This window comes from Arvicanthis niloticus, chromosome 5, assembly GCF_011762505.2.
Source record: "Arvicanthis niloticus isolate mArvNil1 chromosome 5, mArvNil1.pat.X, whole genome shotgun sequence".
NCBI classification, from domain to species: domain Eukaryota; kingdom Metazoa; phylum Chordata; class Mammalia; order Rodentia; family Muridae; genus Arvicanthis; species Arvicanthis niloticus.
Window position 1 is genome coordinate 61,205,888 of NC_047662.1, and position 26,934 is coordinate 61,232,821.

A 26,934-nucleotide genomic window follows, 5' to 3' on the forward strand; every position below is an offset into this window, starting at 1 on the left:
AAAGGAGGGGGGAGATAACAACAAAAATCAACCACTGGGGCCAGAAAGATGGCTCAGTTGGTAAAGTACTTGCTGCCTAAGTGTGTGCACCTTCAGATCCCTGGTACCCATAGAGCAAGAAGCCTGATGTGGCAATGGAATCTACAGTCCCAGCACTGGGGAAACAGAGGACAGGAGGATCCCTGAACTTTTCTGGCACAGCAGTCTAGCTAGTTGAGGAAGTACAAGTAACATCTCTCAAAATGAAAGACTCTCAATATCTGCTTTTGACTGCCACTTGTGTGCACTTACACACCCATGCCTATCCCAACACCCCACCCACAACACATACAATAATCATCTTTCTTTTGCCATGTGGAAAGGAAAACTTAAAGGATATGACCATAAGTTATATTAATTATACTTTCTAAAAAGTCTATTTGACAACCCTCAATATGACGTACTATAATAGTTTCTATCTCAGTACTTAATACTGGTCATTGCAGTGTCTTGCTTTATTTCATGGTGTGTGTGTGTGTGTGTGTGTGTGTGTGTGTGTGTGTGTGTGTGTGTGTGTGTTATGTATGTGGTATGTTTGTATAGTATGTGTATTTGGTGTGTATATGTGGTGCGTTTGTGTGGTATGTGTATATGTGTATAGTGTATGTGTGTGGTATGTGTATATGTGTGTAGTGTATATGTGTAGTGTGTGTGTTATGTATGTGGTGTGTTTGTATAGTATGTGTATTTGGTGTGTATATGCGGTGCGTTTGTGTGGTATGTGTATATGTGTATAGTGTATGTGTGTGGTATGTGTATATGTGTGTAGTATATATGTGTGGTGTGTGTGTTATATATGTGGTGTGTTTGTATAGTATGTGTATTTGGTGTGTATATGTGGTGCGTTTGTGTGGTATGTGTATATGTGTATAGTGTATATGTGTGTGTGTGGTATGTGTATATGTGTGTAGTGTATATGTGTGGTGTGTTATGTAGTGTGTTTGTGTGGTATGTGGTGTGTGTGTATGTGTGGTGTGTGCCCAATTTCTACTTCTGTATTTTTTGACTATTCCATTTTCTTCTTTGTGCCTGAATACTGATGATTAAAAAAAACAAACAAACAAAACAAAAAACAACCCTGAGGGCTGAGAAACAATTATAAGCAAATTTAAAAGTTGTCAGTACCCTCCAACTAGAAGTTGGTTTATTTCACAGTATCTTAATCTTGTTCTGACCTTTAGGGTGAATATGACAAATAGGCAGTAGTTCCATTTATATTCCCAAGGCATATGAATGGTTTCATTATGGGACTACCTATATCTTCTGCACAGTCACAGTGACAAAGAGGACATTTGTTTCTGTGTGTAAGATTTTGTTAAGAACCTTTATTCTTGCCACACAGAGAAGAACTATTACCATACAAGATGCTTATCAATGACACTAACGGCTTTCCAGCCTACTCTACCTGTGTCCCAGTTACTGCCTGTTGTTGGGTGTATGTTTCCATTTCTGTGCCATCATCTCTTGAATTTCAAGAGGGACCACTCTGAACAACAGTCTTTAGAATGGTCTCTTTTTGCCTTTCTATGTGACTGGAGGTGCACAGATTGGGTTTCATGGCTTCCTAGGCTAGTTGAAGTAAATCTGACACTGACAGACGGATGGCATCAAGCAAGGATGCCCTCAGGAAGTTGATCATGAAGATAAATTGGCCCAATGTCAACAGACATAATTAAGCCCAGAATAAAATGAACTTGAATTAAAAAAAAAAAAGTTCAACACTTGCCTCTTCAAACTTCAGGCACAGATTTTTAGTGGTTACAAAAACATTTACAGAAATAACATTTTACTTCAATTTAATTCTTTTTAAGTATTTAAGTAGTAGAACCTCATCTGCTATTTGTTTTGTGTGGAAGAGTGCCTTGTGTATGTGAGATATCAATTCTGTAAACTCACAATAGTACCTGGTATCCACATGAACTTGGGCCCCTGGTATTATGGTCAAAAGGTCATTTGGACAGCTTCCCATCTGATCTTTGATAACACTTGCATGATCTTAGCATTTTTGTTGACCATTTTAGGTCATAGCCTGCACTATGTCAGCCTTCATCCTGGCTGCTCATTGTGCCAAGGAAAAGGTGTGGCCAGGTAGTTAGACTTCATTGCTCAGCAAACTCATTAATCTCTGGGCCAGGCTGGACACTGGTCTTGCGATCTGATGTCTAGCGCTTTCACAAGTACGCAGTATTGATTTTAGATGACTCTGTCACTTGGTAATTGCTTAGAACCTTGAAAAATGTAGCCTAGACTAAGAAAGCAAAGAGCAAAGGTCAGAGCTTTTTAATATTTCCTTGTCTTCTGGTTTATTTTTTTTTTCTCTTTGCTCTACCAACAAATGAAGACAACGGGTTTTTTTTCTCAAAGCGTATATTAATGAACCCCAAATGTGACAAAGTCCTCAGAGCTTCCAGTAATTTCTCTGTGGTTGTCTCGCTAAGTTCCTCAAAAGTTTCTTCAGGAAAGAAAGAAGTGACACAAGTAGGAATTTTGTTTGGCTCCCTACAAAAAGAGGACTTCTTAGGACTTTGAGAAGTAACAAAAACATGAGTGAAGGGGGCAGGGAGGAAGGGACTCTGCAAAGGTGACAGGAAATACTAAATTCACAATGCTGGGCAATGTACAGGTGCTATCTACTTCTATCTGTCTACTCAGCAAAATCCTTATGAGAATTCTTCTTTTTACAAAATTAAAGCCTTAGTAAATTGATCACATTTTCCAAGTGTCCAAGTCAAGACCTTTCTGAAGAATTAATGTTTCAGAGGAAAAATAAAGAGCATTTATCCCAATAAATTGCCAACTTTACAGTGGGATGGATACTTTTTATTTTTCTTCTGAAACATTAATTCTTCAGAAAGGTCTTGACTTGGACACTTGGAAAATGTGCTCAATTTACTATCTATTTTTTTTTTCAGGTAAATTGTCATAATTTGTGAGATTCCTACCTTGGATGCCTGCGTCAGAATAGTATTCATTTCTGCCTAATGTTCTATGAGAGATGAGTTCCTTGGGTCATTGGTCTGCTGGCTTTAAACATTTTTTACTTAGTTCAAAAGCCCTTTTGGCAACCAGGACAACCTCCTTCCTCCACAACTCTTCCAGATCCTAGTTCAGGCCCTCTAGTCAATGGTACACACTTAGGTCCTTAATTTCTATTCAATAATTTCTGGCTTTTCTGCCACCATATATTGGAAACAGCTTAATGGATGTATTACCAAATAGACATATTGGAAATGTTGCCAGAAACACTTTCTTCCCAGAACTCTCTATTCTCACTGTGTGTGAGGTAGGCCTCTCTGTTCCTTTCCTTTTTTTTAGATTTGTACATGTTTACCAAGATGTTTTGAGTCTGAAACCACTCTTCCCTTCATCAGTTTACATCTGCCCTCTGCTCTGAGCTCCTCCAACTGAGTGAACTTTAATTGGTAGCTGTAGAGTTTTACGTAATGCTATAAAGTATAAAGCATTGCAGGAAAATGAAAGACCTTAGAATCGATGGATTTTTCATCCTCCCTGTGGTACAGTTGTTTCTGCTGTGTTTGCTATTAATCTTGTCTAGCAATATGTTTAGATATTCCATATTCCAAATCTTAGAATTTCCCTTGGTTGTTTTAAAAAAGAAAAATTTATTTTATGTGTGTGTGTGTGTGTGTGTGTGTGTGTGTGTGTGTGTGTGTGTGTGCATGTGAACCACATGCCCTTGGAGGTCAGAGGAAAGCATCAGATCCCCTGGAACTGGAATTACAAATAGTTGTGAGCTGCTATATAGGTGCTGCGAAATGAACTCAGGACCTCTGCAAGAGCAGAAAGTGCTCTTAACCACTGGCCCATCTCTTTAGCTCCCTCTCTTTGGTTCTTATTAGTTTCCATTCCTCTTTTTCATTGTGTGTATTACCTGATTGCTTTCCATCCTTGAGCATATGAAGTATATTTGTGTAAGTAATTTTGACTTTGCAGTCTACTAAGTTTGTCATTTCCTGTCCACAGGCTATTAACTAAATCATCTTCTGATAACTGGTCATATTTTATCACATCAATAGTAGTATTTAATATGCCAGGCATTTAATAAACTGTAGTTTGATGTTTTGTGTGATGAATTTTATATTGTGATAAAATGTTAAGTTTTGTCCTTAGGCAGCTATGCTAGCTGTATATCACTGTTCTTAAGCCCTTTTAGGAGAAGTTTAGCGTTGTTTTTATTTTAGGACTCAGTCCTACCTTTAAATTTCTATTTGGGGGAATCTTTACAAAATGCTGTACATAATCAGCAAGATTTCTTGCCTGTGGCTGGTAGGAATTTGAGAACACTCCAGATTGACTATGTTTGTCTTAAACTTGCCCTGGAATTTTTTTTCTTTGAAAGTTGCATTTGCTGGGTTTTGTGAGCCTTTCCTGATACATTACCATTCATCAGAGAACCAGGGAGGCATTCAGGAAGGTGTTTGGAACAATCCAGTTATTTCCCTCTCACTGGGTAATCTGCCTTGCAAGTGAAAAATGTTTTGTGTTTTCAAACTTAAATCTCTGCCTTTCCTGTCCAGTGAATTTGTTGAGGGAGGTTTCTCCTGGCACCACAGTCGAGAAATCTCCCCAGGCAGAAAGCCTTGTTGGTTTCCACCTCTCTGAATTTCTATCTTGTGTTGTCTATGATCCAACAGCTGAAAGTAGATATGTCCTATATTTTGTCTAGTTCTCTACTTGTTTATAGTATGAGTGTAGTTTTTAACCCTGTCAGTTCCTCATGCCCATAATGAGATAGAGTGCCAACTGACTGCTTGAAACCACTATTTAGTTTTTTTAATCAGTGTGTGTATGTGTTTATATCTCCATTTAAAAATTCAATCACATTTTCATAAGCTCTACCTGCCAATAACATTATAAGGATTAGAAATAATACCATTATATGTATCCTGTTAGTCCACACACCATTTAGATATGTTTGCATCTGAGTTTCTGTGTTTGTGCATAGGGATGACAGTAGTACTTACTTCACAGGGCAGTTGTGTGGATGATATGAATGAAACTTAAAATTCCTTTACACATATAAGAAGTATTAAGTATTACTTAAATAATTTTGGTCAGTCATGATGTACTGTCTGCTATGAAAAAGAAGACAAAACCATCAAAAAAAAAAAAAAAAAAAAAAAAAAAAAAAAAAAAAAACCACTGGCTGCACTGGTGTCCAAAAGTGTGGAAACTACTTGTTAACAATTCCCAGTGGGAGATTTTTCAGTTTGTTGAGAATTCTTAAGTGGTGCCCAGAGTCTCAGAGCTCTCATTCTCTCTACCTCATTTCACACTGTCCTAGTCTTTCTCCACCCCACTCTTACTCCTGGCCATGTGATGGTGTATGCTCAGACCATGGTGGTCATGTTTGCCTACATCTTTTTATTTATATGTCTTCTAACAGTTGCCATTGAAGAACTTGGGTCTTTTGTTCTTTCCAGAAAGGAGGATCTGCTGAATACATATTTTCATTTACATCTGAGCTACATCCAATATAACTTGGATATGCTGAGCTAATAGAATCTGTATTGTTTCACTGTTTTCGACCAAAGAATTCTGATTACTGTAAGGGAAATAAAAGAAGTGGCAGAGACCAGATACATGAAGATATGTGAAAAGTGTCTGATGGATACTATATTCCTAACTTTAGCTATTATTTTTTTTATTTTTATTTGAAAGTATATGTGCCAGAAAGCAAATAAGCATGTTAACATTTTCTCTCCTTTTTTCAAACAGAATATGGATCACTTTTAAAAAATGAAAAACAAAGGTTTCTAATGCTGATACCACTTAAACTTTTTCTCTGTATGGTGATCAAATTTTTATCAACATTGGCTGTTTCCATTTCTTTTTATAAAGATTGAAATGTGACTTCTACCTTTAATATTTTTGAAATTTCCACTTGTCAGCATCACTACTACTGCCCTTGTCATTAACTCTAAATGTTTCAAGCATTTCTGCCCACATCCCTGCCATTCTTCATACCTGGCTTTTCCCCTCTGAACTGGACCCTCTGTCTCACTCCACACTGCTTCCCAGTGCTCCTCATAGGCTATTTGCATTTCATGTTCTGTGCATGGGAATTCTGCAGCCAAGTCGCTCATGACTGGAAAGAAAAGATGCTCCCAACTATTCTGGAATATTTTAATTTTTAATATGCTGTACAATTTGCTTATGCTTTACTGTTTCTATCCTTTTGTCCAGTCTAATCTAATTAAATGCCATTTTAAAGAGCCCCACATCTGGCTTATTGAAAACACCAGGAACAAAGCCAAGAAGGAACATTATAACTAATCAGTGAAAGTTTGTTGCATGAATTAAAATCATGGGGCCCAGTAACAATCGTATGAGTTCTGGTCCTATTCCTTTGGAATATTTACTGAAAAGTAGAAGTGAAAAAGACTTCATCTTCATTCTAGCTGTGAAGATTAATAGGGGTATGCTGCAAAGGATGTCGACACTACTCATTCATAGCTCAGTGGGAAGACTGCCATACTTTCTCAATAATGTCATGTCTAGCACAAATAACACAATAGCATTAATTGCATGGCCCATGTACCATGCACTATACACAGATTATTATTGACATCATAATCATTCAATGAGATATCACCATTATCCTTGTGTTAGCATTGATGCAACTGAGGCACAGAGAAATTAATAGCTTGCCCAAGACTGCACACAAGCAAATGATACCAGTGAAATTCAAACCTTACTTATCACATGCTATGGCTGACATATGTATACATCATGTTAAACCCCTTTAATCAAGAGTGGTGGCCTTTATCTTCACTATGTTGGCTATTCATGGCCTAAATTAAAATAACTGGAAGGTGATGATGAAGTGCAATATAGAAAAAAAAAGGGATATTCTAGCCTACTTGGTCTCAATGATCACATCTCAAACACTATTTAGTTTAAAAGTGTGCATACTCTGTTTTTAATTTTGAATTGATTGCAAAATCTGATCATACAACAAAAAGAACCTTCTTTTCAAAACCACTTATGTGAGAGGCACTGGGGTGACTTCAACATTATTGTGTATTTGTTGCCATAAGGACATTTCCCCTATACAGCCACAATGCATCACCAAATTCAAAATGTGGCAGTGACAGTGGACTGTTCGACACTCGCCTTCATGTTTAGGTTTACCTACCTAGTCCCAGCAATGGCCTGAGTAGCAAGTGATCCTGTGCAGCATAACAGTTCATATCTAGTCACAGCTTTCTCTCTGTAGTCTGAGACAGTGTCTGGGTCTTTCTTTGTCATGACTTTGAAATATTTCTTCCTCACCCTTTTCCATCTATAAGTCCTGCTGGAAGCATCGCTCCTTGTGTCTTATTATCCTTTTCAGGATCTGGTAACTCATGGTTGGTTATCTCTTCACAGGTAACTTACCCTTCTCTTTTTAAGCTCCAACAGTATGGGGCTTCTCTCCAGCCCAACATTTAAAGGGGCACGGTGACTGAATTTTTGAGAAAGGGGCGACAGAATCATATATTAGGTGTTATTAAGATCACTTCCTACTCTGAAATTTTTTGATAGATAAGTTAATATAGATTAATATTCACAAGATCATGCTCAGCAAATGGACTAGGGATGTACTGATAGCCACTGGAATAAATGCCATGTTTAAAATAATTACTAAAGCCAAATCAAAGTGAGGTATGAATAGCTTTTAGTAGGGCAGTAGATGTGACACATATGTGAATATGGTTGAAAGTGCAAGATCTGAGCATGGGCAGAGAAGTCAAGATATATTTATCTATAGCAGCTCCCAAAAGGAAATAAGATAACAGTATCAGTAACAAGTAAATATCTGTCAGTGTTGTTCAGGCTAGAAAGCAAAAATGTTAACTAGAGAGGATCTTAATATGTGTTAAAGAGATGATTAGTCATTCTGGAACCAATTTATCTAGTCTACTAATACGTCGATTACATGGCATCAACCCAGTTTCATAGGTGCTGAAAGCTCTTGGTTTCACTTGCCCATTGAGGAGCCGACACTAGATTCCAGGTAACCTATGTTATGCTGCAATCATTAGGCTGAGTTTAAATGCCTTCCTCACTAACTAGAACTGGTTTTAATATATTTTAAACACAGAGAGAATCACAATTTTAATAAGAAAATATTATACTTTTGGGTAAAAGATAATGATAAAAAAAACTCATGGTAATACAGAATAAAATATATTTATATAATAAATTAACTTAAGGTCATATAAAATTCATACTAGCTAAAGACAGACTCCCATCATTAATTTTGCATTTTTGTCAAAGATTTGTCATATTCAGTAATGCTTAACATCAGCCTTTTCTGTATCAAAGCCTCACTACTGCCCCTCTCTGGGTGCAGGTAAGTGTGCAGCAAATCCTCGTAACATAGTGGTTTCAGTGGGCAACTAGGTAAGTCCATTCTCAGGACCCTGAATATCAAACAGAGTCCTCTGTGCACATACAACTACATGCAAGCATGTGTGCACATAAGCTCGCACTCAGCTCCTTCCTTTAGTTCCCATGTTACCTACATAGATCAGGTACCCAGTACCCATACATGTCCAGAATTCTCCAAACATGTCTGTTCATTAGTCACTTCCTTTGATGCCAGTGAAACCACTACCATACATATACCATGAAGGAATCAGTGCTTTGGAGTAAGGGAAATTTGAGCTTCAGAAGAAAAAGACCAAGTTTTCGAAGGTACCAAATGGAAACAATGGATTTTTATACAATCAAGCATCTGTCCTCAATCATGCCAAGCAAGTGTGCATTCTCCTGCTGTGTCTATGTAACAGTTAGTGATTTCGGAGATAGTTTATTAGGTTGACATTTTGAAATAGTTGTATGTTGAAGAATGCCTTTGAAATATTAAAAATCTGAATTTATTTTGGTCTAGATATAGCATGCTTTAAGTGTGAATATCTTCTCTTGCCTTCTCATCCATTTGGATTTTGATCAATTTCTAGGCACTGTTTACAATAAATAAAGGAAATAAAGTGAAGACAAGAAAACTTTATTTGAACATAAACATGCACACGACATATACACACAAACACAAAGGAAAAAAATCAAAGGCTGTTGAATTACATAGAACATAAACCCAGCATATGCTACATAACAAAATCAAATATAAACCTTTAGGGAAGTGTTTGAGAAACACATACAGGACAGAGAGAGAGAGAGAGAGAGAGAGAGAGAGAGAGAGAGAAACATTAATCAAAACAAAGCATAAATATACATCAGGAAAGATACGATTACAGAATAAGAACAATTGCCAAGAATAAAGAACATTTTAATAAAGAACTTAGTCATCTCATCCAGATTTCATAATAACCCAGAATGTGTTATGTATGTATAATGTAGTTTTAAACACATTATGTAATTAAAATGGTAGATAACAAATCTCAAATCATGGCTGAAGATTTCAAGATCTCTGTGGTGGAGAGGCTTTGTCTGTGTCTTTGTATCTTTGTATCTTTATGTCTTTCTCTCTCTCTCTCTCTCTCTCTCTCTCTCTCTCTCTCTCTCTCTCTCATAACCAACACACACACACACACACACACACACACACACACACATTCTCGCTAAGACTTCTTTCTTGACAAAGCACAGAGCATCAGGCAAATATGGAAATTTTCACCAGAACCTATCTGACATTCATAGAACAGTCCCCACTACAAAAGTAGAATTGTTTCAAGTTCAGCAGTAACACCATCAAGGTAGATTATACTCTGATCCATAGACCCAATAAACTCAAACTTTATTCTTTAACTACAATATTGAAATTAGAAATCAATAATATAAAACTATCTGGAAAATTTTCAAATCTTTCAAAATCAACAAAACTTTAGGTCGTTATTATAAATCAAAAGGAATTTCTGTGAAAGGACATTTTTTAGCGCTGTTGGGGGTAGATATACTTAGTAGGATAGTAGAGAACAATAGGGTTCTGTTCTTCAAGAATAGTTGAGAATAGAACTATACTGTGATTCAGTAATCTCACTACTGGGTGTATATCTAGAGAAAATAAAATCAGTCTGTTGAAGAGGCGCCTGCAGTCCCATACCTACTGTGGAATTACAATAGCCATGGAACAGAAACAACTGTGCATCGACAGATGAATTGATAAAAGAAATGTTGTGCACACATCATGGCATGGTTCAGTCTTAAAATAGGCAGCAGCAGCAGCAGCAGCAGCAGCAGATGCTAAAGAGATGGCTCAGTGGTTAAGAGTATACATTTCTTTTGGAGAGGACCCAAGGCCAGTTCCTAGCACACATTTCTGGCAGCTCACAATTGCCTGTGACTCCAATTTCAGGGGTCCAGTACCCTCTTCTAAACTCCACTGACAACTATATTCACATGCACAACTACTGCCTCACCACCCTAATGGGTTGGTTTGTTTATTTATTTGTTTATTTATTTATTTATTCATTTATTTATTTTTGGTGTTTAATCTTTTTCAAAAAGAGGGGAAAGGTATGTCATTTATAACAGAATGGATGGAAATGGAGGTAATTATATCACCTGGAGTAAGCTAGGTACAGAGTGCCAAGTTCCTCATATGTGAAAGCTGAAGATGCTAATCTCAGAGAGTGAAGAACAGAATGGGGTTAGGGAGGGACAGTAAGGAAACAAAAGGCTAGAGGGAGACAGGTGAGCAGCTGCTAAGCTAAAGTTGGATGAGAGCAAGGAGTCAAGTGTGGCGAACAGCAGGGTGACTAGAAACAGTAATGGATATTTCTGAAAGCCTGAATAAGATTTAGAATGTTCTCACCATAACCAATGAGAAAATACATTTGTTTACCTTGATTTAATACATATATTAAAACATCACAAAGACTCAACATAAATCGTTTCTACTAGATAGAGATAGATAGATAGATAGATAGATAGATAGATAGATGATAGATAGATAGATAGATAGATAGATAGATAGATAGATAGATTTGTTGTTTTTCCCACAGTGACAATAACTGACAAATGCAACTTGACTGGAAAGTGCTTATATGTTTGTTCATAGTTCTGAGTATCTCATTCATCTTGGCAGGAAAAGGATGGCGATAGGTCGGAAAGACATGGCTGCCGGGGAGTCTGCAGTACAGCTTCAACACATCCTAGCAGTGGAGAAAGGAAAGGGGGCTGGAAGTGGAGCCATGTCATGACCCTCAAGGTCTGCTTCTAGTAGCTATGTACATCAAATAGACTCTAAGTCTGAAAGGTTCCATATCCCCTCAAAATAGTACCACGAGCTGGGGGCAGATGTACCAACATTAGGGAGACAAGTTACAGTCAAGCCATAAAAATGGGGTAAAACAAGTTAATTTTAAATATTAAAATTAATTATAAGCTACTAAAAGTTAAATTTAACCTGTTAGAACAAATAAACTAATACAAAATAATCTATGAAAGGCTTGCCATTACCATTAATATTCTTTCCCTGGAGCTCCACATTAAAGATTTAAAGATGTATGTTGAAACTAGTTAAATTCCATTATCTAGACATGTAATAAGACAATAAATGTTTTAAAGGTGTTTGTTTTTAGGACTTACTGTTTCATCCAAAACCGCCTTCAGAGGAATAATCAAAGATCTAATATGCTGTATTATTTTATGATAGGATACATTTCCATACTCAACACATATTTACTAACATTTACTATGGTAGTATAGATAATAAAGAAGATAGTTTGTTTTATATTTCTAAGGGGCTTTTAATTTGGGAGGTTGTAAGATAGGTAAATCAAATGCCTCACGTAAGTTAGAACAAGAAAGATATCTTAAAGGGGGGTACAAAGTGCAGTGGGGATCTAGAGGAGAGGGTGGAGAGGGAGAGGGACATAAACAAGAGAGATCTGTGGAGATTTGCCCTCAGATAAGCCATAGTCACTAAAGAAGTGTAGGTGATGATTCGTAGAAAGAAAGAGCAATCAGCAAATACACAAGCAAGTACTATCGGCATTAAGGGAATGCTGAATCTTTTAAATATTAGCTGTGTTAAGAGGTGTGGTGGTTTGAATAGGTATGGCCCCCCCAAAGACTCATGTGTTTGAGTACTTGGTCCACAGGGAATGGCACTAATAGGAGGCATGGCCTCATTGTGTCACTGTGGAGACTGGCTTTGAGGTCCCAAATGCTCAAGCTGTGGCCAGTGTGGTGAGTGCACAGTCTCTTTCTGCTGCCTGCAGATCACGATGTAGAACTCACAGCTCCTGCGTTATCACTGTGTCTGCCCACATGTTTCCATATTTCCTGCTATGGCAATGATGGGCTAAACCTCTGAACTATAAGCCAGCCCCCAGTTAAATATTTTCCTTTATAAGAGTTGCCATGGTTATGGTGTTTCATCACAGAATCTTTTACTTCCCCTGGAGTCTGGTTCCCTCAACTACACTTACTACAACTGTTCTCTGGGTAAGACTAAGAAAGTAGGTTGGGAGATGACTCAGGAGGATGTTAGCAATGTGGAACTGGGTATTTGTAATTCAAGAGGCATTACTATTGTAGAGCTGTTCTCAGTTTACTGTAGTTGCAGCCAGCCTAGGGAAAATGGACCATCCAATTGCCTCCATCTCTCCTCACGATCATTTTATCACTTACTGGTTCCATGTGTTCATAGAGGACCAACACATTTGTAGCCATTGTACTGAACTTGCAGGTTGTTTATACTCCGCTGCTAGCACGAGACTATAATCACAATCTTTTGATAAGTTTTACTTTTATCTTATTTTATAAGCTGAAATATTAGATATTAAACTGATTGGATGAGATTTTAAAATAGTCCAAGATTATTGATACATATTTTCAGATTAATTTGCCCAAATACTCGAGCACATTTACAGATAACCTTGAAGATTCAAAGTTATTAGCCTGTGGCTTTTAATGTTTACCTCTGAGTGTGTTCTGGGTACCACCAGATCTGTGATAAATAATACCTCATGAAATACCAAAGAAAGCTTGCTCTCAATAAAAGTGCATTACTAAGCCTGACTAAGCATTTAGAAAGGGTATTGTGTTAGGTAAGGCTTATACGTAATAAATAATGAAGGGTAATAGAAGGTCAGAGTGGACAACTGTAATTGTCTCAAGAAAAGTGTACAGTGAAGCCAGCTCTTTTGTTACTTCCTCCAACAACACAATGGGGAAAGGAAATGTTCTATAAAACCCTGTGATGGGAACCAGAAAACCTAAGGTATAAACTTAGGGAAATGACACACAAGGAAACAAAAGCAACAGAAAAGAACACCCTCCCTCATGGTTTCAGATGCGTGAAAGGTAAACATTTCCCAGAACTGGATTTGTACGAGGTGTGCAGAGATCCCTGTGTGTCCTCCACCATGGTTCACAAACAGCTCCCCACAATGGTGTTGCTTCTCTTGGCTTCTTCCACTATCTTCGCTCTAGAACCGAAACGGATTCCCTTCCAATCAAGAATGAACAGAGAACATTTACAACTACTGAAACCTTTGCCAGGCTCGTCAGTCCAGAAGTGTCTAGCATACAGGAAGAATTTCCTGCTTCCTCAGCAGTCTGTGAGTCCTCACCGGTACCAAGAGGGACAGGCACTGGCTGTGCTGCACGAGATCCTTCGGCAGATCTTCATTCTCTTCCAGACACACGGGTCGCTGGGCATTTGGGAGGAAAACCATGTGGAAAAAGTCCTAGCTGCACTTCACCAGCAGCTGGAATACGTGGAGTCACTGGGTGGACTGCATGCAGTGCGGAAGAGTGGGGACGTGAGTGTGCAGAACCTTAGGTTACAGATTAAAGCATACTTCAGGAGGATCCATGATTACTTGGAAAACCAAAGGTACAGCAGCTGTGCCTGGATCATTGTCCAGATGGAAATCGACCGCTGTATGTTCTTTGTGTTCAGGCTCACAACGTGGCTGAGCAGACAAGACATAGATCCTTGAACACTGTGAAGCAAGAGCCAACAGCGGATTTTAAAGACATAGGTTGGTGGCAGAGTGGGAAGAGCTCTATGAACATTGTTGTTTCTTTTGGAGGTAAAATGGCTGCATTGTTTCGATTCTGCACATGTTTAACTGTGTCCTAAGATTACAGGAATTGGCCACAGTTATACCCATTTTGCCATGCCATGTTATGTTTTCTACCAACTTCAAAATTATTTGAGAATTACAATTAATTCATTAAAATTTCATAATTGGTTCTCCAACGGTGAAATTTTCATAGATTTTTTTTTTTCAGTTAGATGTGGTGAGCTATGCTGTTAATGTAATGAGCATTCCTTAACATACAACATTTATTCTAAGGAATTCCTTGTTTACCAGAAACTGTTAGAGACAGTGCAATGAGAATCAAACCTCGAATATTTCTGCTACAGAGACATAATAGAAACCTGGCCAAAAGATCTGAACAATTTTCAGAGGAATGAAAACAGATTCAATCTCACTCATTATAACAATAATAATGCAGATTACAACTAAATTGCATGCTGTTTTAACCTATTAGCTAACACCTCAAATTTTAATTAAGAAAAATACGCAGACTCAACAGACTGCTGAGAAAGCAGGAAATTTTCCTGTGTGTTAGACACTGCTGGGTTGGTTGGTAAATGCTCTTAGAATTTGCTAGATCAGCAGAAGTTAGTACAAGCAATTTCACCTAAGAGAACAAGATTCTCTTGAAGAGAATGAGAGATGCTTTCCCTATGAAAGTACATAAAGTAAAATCATAGCCAAAAAAAGGAGGGAAAATGTGTATAAGTGATATATTTGTGCAAAACCATGAAGTAATCTTAGTATTTGTACTGACTGTATATGAAGAACTAAAGAACACATGAGAAATAAATGGCCGGGATTAATTACCGTTCTGTGGAGGAAGAGAAGGAAGACTTGAGGGGCAGGGCAGGAAGAACAGGGAAGGAGAGTTTTTACTCTTGTTTCTGTGGTAATTTTGAGTCATATGCACATTACAAATAATGTTAGGTACATCCAGCTGGTTAGAATTATCAGAAATATCAATGAAGGGGCCTTGCTGAAGAACAGAGGTGCTAGTAGACGGATAGAGAGAACAGGACTGAAGCAGCCTGCTCTTGGTTGGCAACGGCTAGGAGGTAGAAGGCTGATCAGGCCACAGGGAGGAGTTTCTGCTTCAGGCAGCGTCTGATGGTGACAGGATTGCATCTCTCCTAGCCACACCCTTTCAAAGCAATGTGGAGCAAGATGTCTGAAGTCCACTGAGACTCGCTGACTTGGCTACACCACAGATACAATGAATAAGGCAAGTACATAAGCCCCATGACTACTACTCAGTCATTGCGCAATCTGCCGTGGAAGATACTACGGAATGTAGAGGCTTGCTGGAGAACTAGACAATCCCAGCTTAGTTTATTCATTGCAAGCAACTGTTGGTAGCTGCATCTAGATTTGGCTTCAATGAATAGGGGAGAAGCTGAATGGGCTCCTGAATAAGAAGCTGTTGCCACAGTGAAGCAATCTCTCCAACAACTGAAAATACAGGAGCTAGCAGGCAGGAAAAGGACCTTGCTGACTTCACTGTGAGGCCCAGGATGGGATCTGTTTACCTTTAAGTTCACAGAGAGGTAGTGGAGTCAGGGAAGGGAAAAAATATTTACCACACTTGACTGAAAATATAGGTCGTTTTGCTTCTCGTGGTCTGGAAAACTTTTTGTTGTTTTTCTACTTTAAACCAGGAAGTTTCCAGAACCAAATCCGTCATCTAACAATTACTCAGTTCTCTGAATAACTTCGTCTGTTTTTTCCTCAGGTGAAAACAAGACTTCAAAGATGAAGTAACTTGCTTAAAGCAACAGAACAAGCCCCAGAGTTAGCAGAAGCCAGAGCAAAGACTCCATCCCAAGGCACCCTGACTTGTAGCTCATACACCTGCACTTGTGTAAAATAATCAGTTGTGATAATTATCTTCTAGTTTGTGTTATGACCTCTGAATTCTGAATTAAAGAAAGGACATGTCTTTTCCTCTAGACATCCCTTTCCTTAAAACTGAGAACCTGAATGCACTATGAAAGATGAGAAGTGAGAACAGTCATAGGGTTATCATATACGAGTATAGAGTGAGCCCAGTGGTGGCGGCGCACAACTTTAATCCCATCACTCAGGAGGCAGAGGCAGGTGGATCTGTGAGTTTTAGGCCAGCCTGGTCTACAGAGTGAGTTCCAGGACAACTAGGACTACACAGAGAAACCCTGTCTTGAAAACACAAAACAAACAAAAAAAGCCAAAACCCAAAAAATGTAGAGTAAAACTATCTTTAGTTCTGAATAGCATTCAGTAAGAGAGGGAAATGGCGGAGGAGGAGGGAATTATCCACCTCTTGGTAAAAATGTGGAGGCCACTGATGACGCTGAGGTGTAACCTTGGCCCTGGATATGAAAGACACGGCCTGCGATTCTATCTTTACTAAACAAAGGCTGTTAACTGAATTTCTCTAGGCAATCGCTCTGTCAGACTCCATTTGGGCCATAAGTGAGCTGGGGTGGGTTCTCTTAACACAAGTGATCCAAGGATGCAACTAATAGAAAATTAAAAGAGAAGGAAAGAAAAAAAAAATAAGTCATATGGCTCCAACCAACTGCAAGGGGAAGGGTGTATCCATCCCTGCAGGAACATGAATAGGATTAGTGACTGCGGAACAATAGTTCTAATACATATCATGTATACTCACGTGACCAGATATCCATGCTTCTCTCTGGGGGCACTGAGGGCACAGCATTACTCTTCTCATTACCATGACCGATTATCTGACAAGAAGCAACTCAAGGGAGGAAGGTCTTATCTAGCTCTCAGTTGAAGGGGGACACAGCCTGGCATAGTGGGGAAGGCATGTCAGCTCACCGTCAAGAAGCAGAGGACAGATGGAAATGGGGTCAGTCTCTCCAACTTCAGCACCCAATCCCATTGACTCAAACAGTCTACCAGATTCTCTGTTCCAGTTTCTACAACTTTCCAAAACAGCTCCACCAGTGGGGGACCAAGTTCCCAAATACATGTACCTATGGGAAACCACAAGTATTTTCTGGTAATTCCTTCCAGTGCAGAGCTGTTAATTACAACGTCATACACAATCTTCTTCACAGTGGCTGGACATGGCCCTATGTGCTGTGGGGATAGGACAATGATGACAAAAGCTGGCATTCGGGGACTTGAAAGAGGAACAGTGATTTTTATGACTCACTTCTGGGTGCTGAGATAGGTCACAGGTCAGGCATTGATCCTGCTCACAGCAGTGACATGTTTTCCAGGTTTGTCTCTCCTTAATCTCTGATGCTGCTCTCTGGGACACTCCTCATCTTTCGATGAGTTTTTCAGTTCTGTGGTTGGACTTCACACAGCACTCTGTGTGCCTGACTGCATTTTTCTTTTCCTTTTGGGGGAATGCATTTTGAGATAACATCTCACTACACTGAACTCACCCTGCAATCCAGGCAGAGGTTTGATCCCACATCAGCTGGGATTATAGCTTGTGCCACAACAAGTCATTTAACTACTGGACGACACAGCTGGTAAAAAATGGCTACAATATACTTTTTACACATTTTCATTAATTCACGTACCCTTTGTTATTTTCATTAAATAATTTATTATTTTAAAGCTATGAGCACATGAGCACTGAAAATGGATAAAAACTTATTAATGAGCATTGAGGGAAGAACTTTTTTTAAAAACTTAAATACAATATGATTAAATCATTGTCCAGTTTCAATATGAGGGCTTTTGCCTTGTCTTATTGTATCTTGTTTTGTCCCGTTTGGCTGTTGTCTCTCAGAGGCTCTTTTCTGAAGAGAAAATGGAGGGGAGTGGATCTGGGGAAGGGGGTGGGGTGCTAGGAGGAGTGGAGGGAGGTGAAACTGGGTGGCATGTATGCCATGAAACAAAAATCTATTTTTAAAAATGTAGGGCTACAGTATTGCTCTCCCTGGTTGACAGTGTCTGTGCGGTCCAGTCTAACTGTGTGGACGGACAGAAGTTGAAGTGCTAAGTAACACGAAAAACTGGGCAGGGAGATGGTGGAGTGGGACCAGAGAGCCTTCCAGAGGTTAAAATCTTGACTATGAACCTACATTCTTGCTATAAAAATAGACTCTCCTGAGGAGTCTACTTGCTTGCTTCTGGTTCCGGTTCTGTGGATGCTGTCTGCAGAGATGAAGCAATAGAAAACAAGACAGGCAACGTTATGTCCTGGCCAAATAACAACTCAATGACCAACAGTTTCAAGGGAAAACAAGCCTCTGGCAGATTAAAAACAAGATACAATGATAGCTTTCAGAAGTGCAAATTATCAATAAAAGTGTAAACTTGGAAATGGTCATTATACAAAGGATCTCAGTAGCCAACTGAATTTTTTAACATAATAGGGAGATTGATAACATAGGTCAGTGATAGGAAGGAAAGTTGAAGAACAAGTTGAACAATGGGAAAAGTAGAGCAGAGAACAGAGGGCTCACATTTCACCTCATTTGTGAATCATGTCACCACGATTCAGTAAGCATGGGTCTTTCCATCGATGCTGTAGATTAACTGACTATCCACAGTAGCCTGGTCTCTCACTAAACAACAAAATGTGGATACTAATCAGAGCAAGTGAATACTTCACACAAAGCTAACACGGTAAGCTTGAAAACAGCGCTACTGATCTTATACCACCTCTAGGTAGACTGAGATCGTTGTTTATGAAGAAAGACATTTTAAACTTACATTTTAATAGCAGTTTTGTCCTCTATTATATACAATGAGGGGGTATTTAAATGCCCGAAAGCCTAACTGTGCTTATTGAAGATGAATATAATCTGGATTTATCTTAATTAATGACTATCTAGAATTGTTTGAACAAATGTATTCTAGTGGCTGATATTATTCTGCCCTCTACTGGTGAAAATTGGAATTCCCACTGAAATGGGTTACCGGCCAGAGATTAAGTGACCAATTTGAATCAATCTCCCTCCCTCCTTCCCTCCTTTTCTCTTTTCCTCCATCCCTCCTTTCATTTATCCCTCCTTCCATCCATCCATCCATCCCTTCTTTCTTTCTTCCACCCCCAACCCTGTATCCCTCTATCCTACCATTCCACCATCCCTCCCTCCCTCCCTCCCTCCCTCCCTCCCTCCTTCCCTCCCTCCCTCTCTCTCTCTCTCTCTTTTCAGGATCTCATTGTGTAGCCTTGTCTGGCCTGGAACTTACTTTGTAGATCATGCTGGTTTTGAACTCACAGACATCTACCTGCCTTTGCCTCCAAAGTGCTAGGATTAAAACCATGAATAATCACACCAGGGTTGATCTAGAATATTAGTGAAATTTTCCTCATAAAACAAATGAGCAAAACAAACAAGCAAAATAGAATTAGAATCTTGATTTATATCTCTTGGTCAAGTAAAAAGAGCAGAAAAAATTCTGAACACTATCTCAAAATTACGTTGTTAGGCCCAATATGTCATTCAAAAGGTGTGCGTGCTGCTTTTTCTGTGTAAACGTAGCTATTGCTTCTCATCAAAGAAGTCCCTCTTGATAACAAATGGAGACCATCACAGAAAGCCACAACTAGACATAATGTAGATAGCAACAAATCCTAGAACAACCAGCTCCAACAGGTACATCTACATTGATGTCACAGCTCCAGCATCTGCGACTCAGGGGACTCCAGGGAAAGGGTCCAGATGCAGCCTCTCCTAGACATGGTGCATAAACAAGGGCAGAACAATGGCAATATCAATGGGCATCTTAGTGGAAGGGAGAAAATATCATGAAGTCCCACCCCTAGACAAAGAATGACAGGCAGCTAATGACTGCTGGTATGAATCCTTTGTTGGTTCTGCAATTCAGAGGGGCCATCCCTGAAACCACATACACACACGCAACAAACCATACTCAGCAAATTATATTTATGTATTTATGCATACACATATATGCACATGCAAGGCAAGGAATGGCTTCTTAACTTACCCAAATTTTCACTCTGTCATATATGTTTCAGTGGAGGTTCTGTTGGCCACTGAACAATCTAGTGGCATTAGCTCTGCACCTACCCATTTTTCAGCAGTTTCTCTATGCAGGCTGATTTCTCCCTCCTAGGCTGGGATGGGTATAAACATGTGTGTTATTAATAGTGACTACTGGACTGCAGCTATCCTGTGGGTTTCTGTTTGCTATGAGTATAACCAGAGGAGCCATGGAGGTAAGAGTCAGTGTCAGAGGGAATGGATGGAGAGTGGAAGAAGCTCCTCTGGCCCCTGGTTTTGATTTATTAATGCACACAGTCCCTGTCCCTAACATGTATTAATTAAAGCCTGTCCAACTCTTTACTGGTCTGGGCCCTCCAATCTGTTGCCATTAAAGCAGAGGCTTATCCTTTAATATCAGCCAAGAACCAGTCGACCATTTTGGTGATGTGGGTAAGGGGGCTTAAATGGTAGGTCATAATTATTAGTGACTTGTTTTCTCTATCTTTTTAGCAAGTATCCTAGTTTGATTTTAAAACACCAAAAACAACTTAAGAAGAAAAGGGTTTATTTCATCTTACAAGATACACCATTATAAAGGAAAGCCAGGCCAGGGACCTGAAGGCAGGAACTGAAGCCGAGACCATGGAGGACTGTTGCTTACTTGCTTGCTTTCCCTGGCTTGCTCAGCCTGCCTGCTTGCTTGCTTGCTTGCTTACTTGCTTCCTTCTTTTCTTAAAAGAAATATTTATTTGTATTTTATGTATGAGGGCTTTTTCTGCATGTATGTACATATGTTCACCACATGTATACATGGTGCTTTCAGAGGTCAGAAGAAGGCATCAGATGCCCTGGAACTGGCATTACAGTCAGTTGTGAGCTACCACAGAGGTGCTGGGAATGAAACACAGGCCCTCTGCAAGGGCAGCAAACCAATCTCCAGCTCTCCAGGCCTCCTCATCTCAATCATTAGTCAAGAAAATGCTGCAGAGACTTGCTCACAGGTCAATCTAATGGAGGCATTTTCTCAATTGAGGGTCCCTCTTCCAAGATTGACTGACTTGTGTCGAATTGACAAAATACTAACTATAATATCAGGTATAGTACATTCAATATTAAATGAAATCGAAATATTCTTTAAATCATAAGGTGGTCATCAGGGAAAGACTCTAATTCATTGTGAATGTCAACTTTTAAAAACTCTCAAAGAATCTGTGATCCACAATCCACATATGGATTATTTCTCATGAGTATCTTAAGCTTACACTACTGTATCTGATATGGCCGTTGGCCACATACCCACACCTCCTAGAAGTCATTAGCAAACTGCCCTTCTAATGAGCATGCTCCTGGAATTTCAGCACTAGGGAAGCTAAAGTAAGTGGGATTTTGAATTCAAGCCATCTTGAGCTACACAGTGAAAACCTGTCTCAAAAGAACCAAAAACAAAACAAACAAACAAACAAAAAAAAGCGCACCATCAAAAATCAAATGTCCGTTCGGGTCTGAGTTAGCTCACTCAGGATGATATTCTTTAGTTCCATCTATTTGCCTGCAAAACTCATGATGTCCTCCTTCTTAATAGCTGAATAGTATTCCATTGTGTAAATGAGCCGCATTTTCTGTATCCATTCTTCTGTTGTAATACATTTGGGTTGTTTCCAGATTCTGGTTATTATAAATAAGTCTGCTATGAACATAGTGGAACATGTGGTGCCCCTGTGGCATTGGTGGGGCATCTTTTGGGTATATTCCCAAGAGTGGTATTGCTGGGTCTTCAGGTAGATCTATTTCCAATTTTTTGAGATACCTCCAGATTGATTTCCATAGTAGTTGTACTAGTTTGCAATCCCACCAGCAATGGAGGAATGTTCTTCTTTCTCCACATTCTTGCCAACATGTGCTGTCACCTGAGTTTTTTATTTTAGCCATTCTGATTGGTATAAGGTGGAATCTCAGGGTCGTTTTGCTTTGCATTTCTCTGATGACTAAGGACTTGCGTGGTATGTACTCACTAATAAGTGGATATTAGTCCCCCCCCCCCCCCCAAAGTACAAAATACCCAGGATACAATCCACGGACCTCAAGAAGGTTAACAGGCCAAAGAGCCCAAGCAAAGATGCCTCAATCTCACTTGGGAGGGGGAAGAAAGCAATCATAGAGGGGGGTGGGCAGAGGAAGGGAGAGACCTAGGTAAGAGAGGGGACATGGAAGAGAAAAGGGGAACATGACCAGGTATTAGGGGGAACAGGAGTGAAACCCTGAGTGCCAGCAGAAAGAATAAAAACAGGAAACCTTGGGAGGTAGGAGGTTGGGGGATCCTCTAGAATGCACCAGAGACCTGGGAGGTGAGAAAACACCCAGGACTCAAAGAGAAGGACCTTAGATGAAATGCCCTACAGTGGGCAGAGGGAACTTGTAGAGTCCACCTCCAGTAGAAAGACAGGACATCAAGTAGAGGGAAGGGGTTGCCATCCCACAGTCAAAAACTCTGACCCAGAATTGTTCCTGTCTGAAGCAACTACAGGGACAAAAAAAATGGAGAAAAGCATGAGAGAAAGGAGGTCTAATGACAGACCCAAATTGGAATCCAGCTCAAAGGGAGGCCCTGGGCCTATTACTGATGCTATGGTGTGCTTACAGACAGGAGCCTAGCATGGCTGCCCTCCTAGAAGCCCAACAAGCAGCTGAAAGAGTCAAATGCAGATACTTATACCCAACCAATGGACAGAAGCTGGTGATCCCTGTGGTTGAATTAGGGAAAAGCTGGAAGAAGCTGAGGAGGAGGGCGACCCTATAGGAAGACCAGCAGTCTCAACTATCCTGGACCCCCGAGATCTCTCAGACACTGAGCCAACAACCAGGCAGCATACACCAGCTGATATGAAGCCCCCGACACATATACAGCAGAGGACTGCCTGGTCTGGCCTCAGTGAGGGAAGATGCACCTAATCTTGGAGAGACTTGAGGCCCCAGGGAGTGGGGAGGTCTGCTGGGGTTGGGGAGAATCCTCTTGGAGATGGGAGAGGAAGAATGGGGTGAGGAACCGTCGGAGGGCAGACCAGGAGGGCATAACCACTGGACTGTAAAAAAGATTAAATAACAACAACAACAATAGTAATAATAATAATAATAATAATAATACTTCTCCAAATTAAAAAAAAGTCCATAGTTTGTGTGAGTCAAGACCAACCTGAAGAAATCATTTTATTCTAAGGGGGAAAGGCTCTGCAGGGGATGGGTCCTCTTCCTGGGCATGGTATGTATACAGCACATATCACTTTAAAGAAGTTGCATCTGTCTTTACAAAATGAAATGATTATGCATGTATTGAAAACATTCTTTTCCATAAAGCATAACCACCATGTTTAGAGTCATTACAAGGACTAAGTTTAATCTCTTTCGATGATTTACCATGCCTCACAGTTCACCTTTAAGGATGCTGCTGGCATCTGGCTTTGATGTTCGGTTATGGAGGAAACTTGTGGAATGCAGGAGAGCTTGGCCTTCCTGAGAGTCACTGTATTGCTGTTTTGTAATACATTTTCCTTCTCTTTTCTTAATTTGTAACAGGCTTGTTAATGAGGAAAAAAACATGAGAAGAACCCCACTCTGAGAATTCCTTTGGGAAAGCCTTTGAGGGGGGAGGCAAGCCTTCCTTAAAGGTAGCTCATCACAGCCAGTGTTCAAACACAATTTTAGAGACTCTCCAAGTCTGTGTCTTTTAACCCAGATATGGTTCAAAACATCCCAGCTCTTAATGGCCCAGCCAGTCTCCCTGCCACTCAGACTACCTGATCCGACAGCTGGAAGCAGAGGGTCATCATCTCTCAGCCTACCACCATCTTCACAGAAAAGGCTAGGAAAGTCCCACCCTACCCAACCAACAGAGTTTATGTAACACACATGGCACACCTTATGTATTCAGTTTGGACTAGAACCCAAAGTTAGATGTAGAAAAAGGAGTGTCGTGGTTGATGGCTGGTTTGGGAAAGGATTTAACGTGTCACTGCCCTTCAGCAGTGGGCTTTATTAAGAGGAAGGGCCGAAGGACCACGATCAGGAATTGAGGTGGGTAAACATTAGAAAGTGACAGTATATGGCAAAAACAAACATGACGGAGGCTTAAAGGAAAAGGGGGAGCGTCATTAAGAGGGATCACTTAAAATACAAGAGTAAGAAAAAGAGAGGAATAACGAGCAAGGGGTTGTTAGGGCAGAAGGGAGGGAGGCCCAGAGAGAGGGTCCTCCAGAGAAATCCACACAAAGGAATTATCTGACTTTTATGTCCTCCCAAGGGAGAGGTGAGTTCATGACACATTGGTTTATCCAACATAGCAGGCATGACAAAGAGCACAGAGGAGCCAGGTTCCAAAACTAGTCTAAAATTAGACCACAGCAAAAATGGATTCTTAGCTCTCTGTCCCAGAGAGAGCGACAGGGGAGCAAGGCCTAATTCCGTCAGGCTATGAGATCTGTTCTCCTAGAGTGACTGGTGAGTTAAAGAGGCAAGCCATGATTTAACACCTACTATATCCAAGTTTGCCTTTTTTTTTTTTTTTTTTTTTTTTTAGACAAGGTCCGTAGGCCTGGCTGGTCCAGAACTTTGCTATGTAGACAAGGCTGGCCTCCAGCTCTCAGAGATCTGCTTGCTTCTACCTGCTGAGTATTGGGGAGTTGAGGGTGTAGGATCCCACACCTGACTGAACTTGTCTGCTTTTTAAGGTCCCAGTTCTGACCTGCCTCTGGCTGTTTAACTTCCTTTCACTTACTGAGCAAATGTTCAAGCACCTGATGTAGTCTTCCCCTAGGTAAATTTGAATTTCAAAGTGCAAAAGCACAGTGCTGAGAGCCCCCCTTGTGTGCGCGCTCATGCATATGCATTGTGCAAAGACAAGAAGAGTTAGTGTTATACCTCTGCCATCCACTTTTCTGTGCCTGTTGGGTCCTGTGTGTGGCCTGGCCCATTGGTGCAGGATGTTAGGGTGGAGAGGAGTGAGCTGTGACCTGGTTCACATGCAGCTGCCTCCAGGTGCCACAACACAATTCCCTGTAAGAGCTCCATAGCAAGGGGCTCTCCTCACTTCTTAGCAGACAGCATGTGAGTGAGGTGATAAACTCCAGAACCACAGCGGAACCTGTGCCTGGAGGACCCACTGTGCACTGGAGGACCCACTGTGCACTGAATGCCACTGCAGCTTCTTTGTACTTTAGTGGAACTTCTGAGTGTTGTGAGTGACACGGCCAAAGAGATGTGCAGGTCAGTGTGGCAGTACAGAACTAGCTGGGAAAACCTTTTCACAGTAGAGATGGAAAGTTGAACCAAAAAGCCAGTAAGATTATACCTACATGTATATTTTATATGTATACATGTGCATATACATACAAGTTGTGCTTGTTTACACATATGTATGTATGTATGTATGTATGTATGTATTAGGTTCTATTGTATCTTTCAAATATTATGTTCTTCCATTCAGTGATGTAAAAGGTATGCTATTCTAGTTTACTTCTCTGCTAGTGTGATAAAACATAGATTAAAGGCAACTTGTAATACTCCATCACTGAGGGAAGCCAAGGCAGGAACATGGAGGTAGGAACTGAAGCAGAGACCATGGCTGTGGAGGAACACTACTTACTGGTTTGCTCCCAGGCTCACATTTAACTACCTTTCTAGGGATGGTGCTGCCCATAGTGGTCTTGCCCGTTTAGCAATTAAGAAAATGCCTGACAGGTATGTCCACAGGCCAGTCTGATGGAAGCAATTCCCTAGTCAAAGTTCTCTCTTTCCAAGTAACTTGTTTGGGTCAAGTTGACAGAAACTAAGCAGCACATAAATATATACCATGTATGCCTTAAATATGACGAGCAGAGGCTCCTGGACCCTTTTAACAGGAACATGCACACCATGCAAGTTTACTTCTTATGTATTATACATAATGTACATGTGCATTTAACTTTTACAGCAAAATATTCTTCTACATACAGACCTTGTATATCATATATAATAGCTATATACCTCCTAATCCCCCAGATCCTGGTTAATTTCAAAACCAAAACGGTGCAAATTACAATCCAACCTCCCACACTCCAACAGCCACACACTTCACTGGCTATCATTCTACAACATTAGAGTCGTCTGGTTATTCTTAAAATGTCTCTGCAATTTCTATTTAACTATGTGGAAGAGTTGCCAGTATGAACTATAGCAAGAGGTGTATTTTCAGTATGTAAAAATCAATGGGATGTGATATTTAAGACGAATTCGTTTATCAGACATACATGATACTTTCCTCTGCAGCCCTCACTCCGAGTTCCTCGGGCTCCCTCCCACAGTGTAGTTAAGGGTGGTGTCAGGTGTGACTTCACAGCAGGTGCGAGGTCCAAAACTCCATTCTTTCCTTTCTCCTTCCAGCTGCTCACTGATTGTCCAAATTGCACGCACCTATGGTGACTGAAGCTAGAGACTTGATCTTTTATAAAAGATTATACTCTCAAAGAATACCAGACAAAGCATATGCCGGCACTGGGTCAGTTTTTGTTAAGAAAGGGCCTTTTAGAGCCAACCAGGCTGTCACCTGTGCTGCCTTCTGGGATGAGGATAATAGGAGCCAGCACAGGGGGGTGCTCCCGCGCACCGCGGGGTGAAAGCCGTTCAGGAAGAGCTGGAGAAAGGGTCTCCTGAACCAGGACCTCTCAGCGCCACTGTAAGAAGCTCCCCTGCCCCAGGGAGGGTGGGCAGAGTGGAAACAGACCAACCCCCCTGGAAAAGGGCAAAGAGATGAGCAGCGCTACGCCGGTTTCCCTTCGCGTTCCGCTTCTATGACCTCATTGTAGCGGGGCATTCCTTCCGCCCCAAAATATGCTTCAGAAACACGCACAAGCACAAACCCACTCACTGCGGTTGCGCGAAACTTTCGCTTTCTTCCCGTGGTTTTTCATTCTTCATAGAAA

The 26,934-nt window shown here is 40.4% G+C and overlaps 1 protein-coding gene across 1 annotated transcript; it reads left to right on the forward strand.

Annotated features, from left to right (window-relative positions):
- Positions 1–13,158: 13,158 nt before the first annotated feature.
- Positions 13,159–14,149, forward strand: Ifne (interferon epsilon). Its single transcript, XM_034501555.2, has one exon. The coding sequence runs from the start codon at positions 13,251–13,253 to the stop codon at positions 13,956–13,958; it is 708 nt and encodes a 235-aa protein (XP_034357446.2). The 5' UTR covers positions 13,159–13,250; the 3' UTR covers positions 13,959–14,149.
- Positions 14,150–26,934: the final 12,785 nt, after the last annotated feature.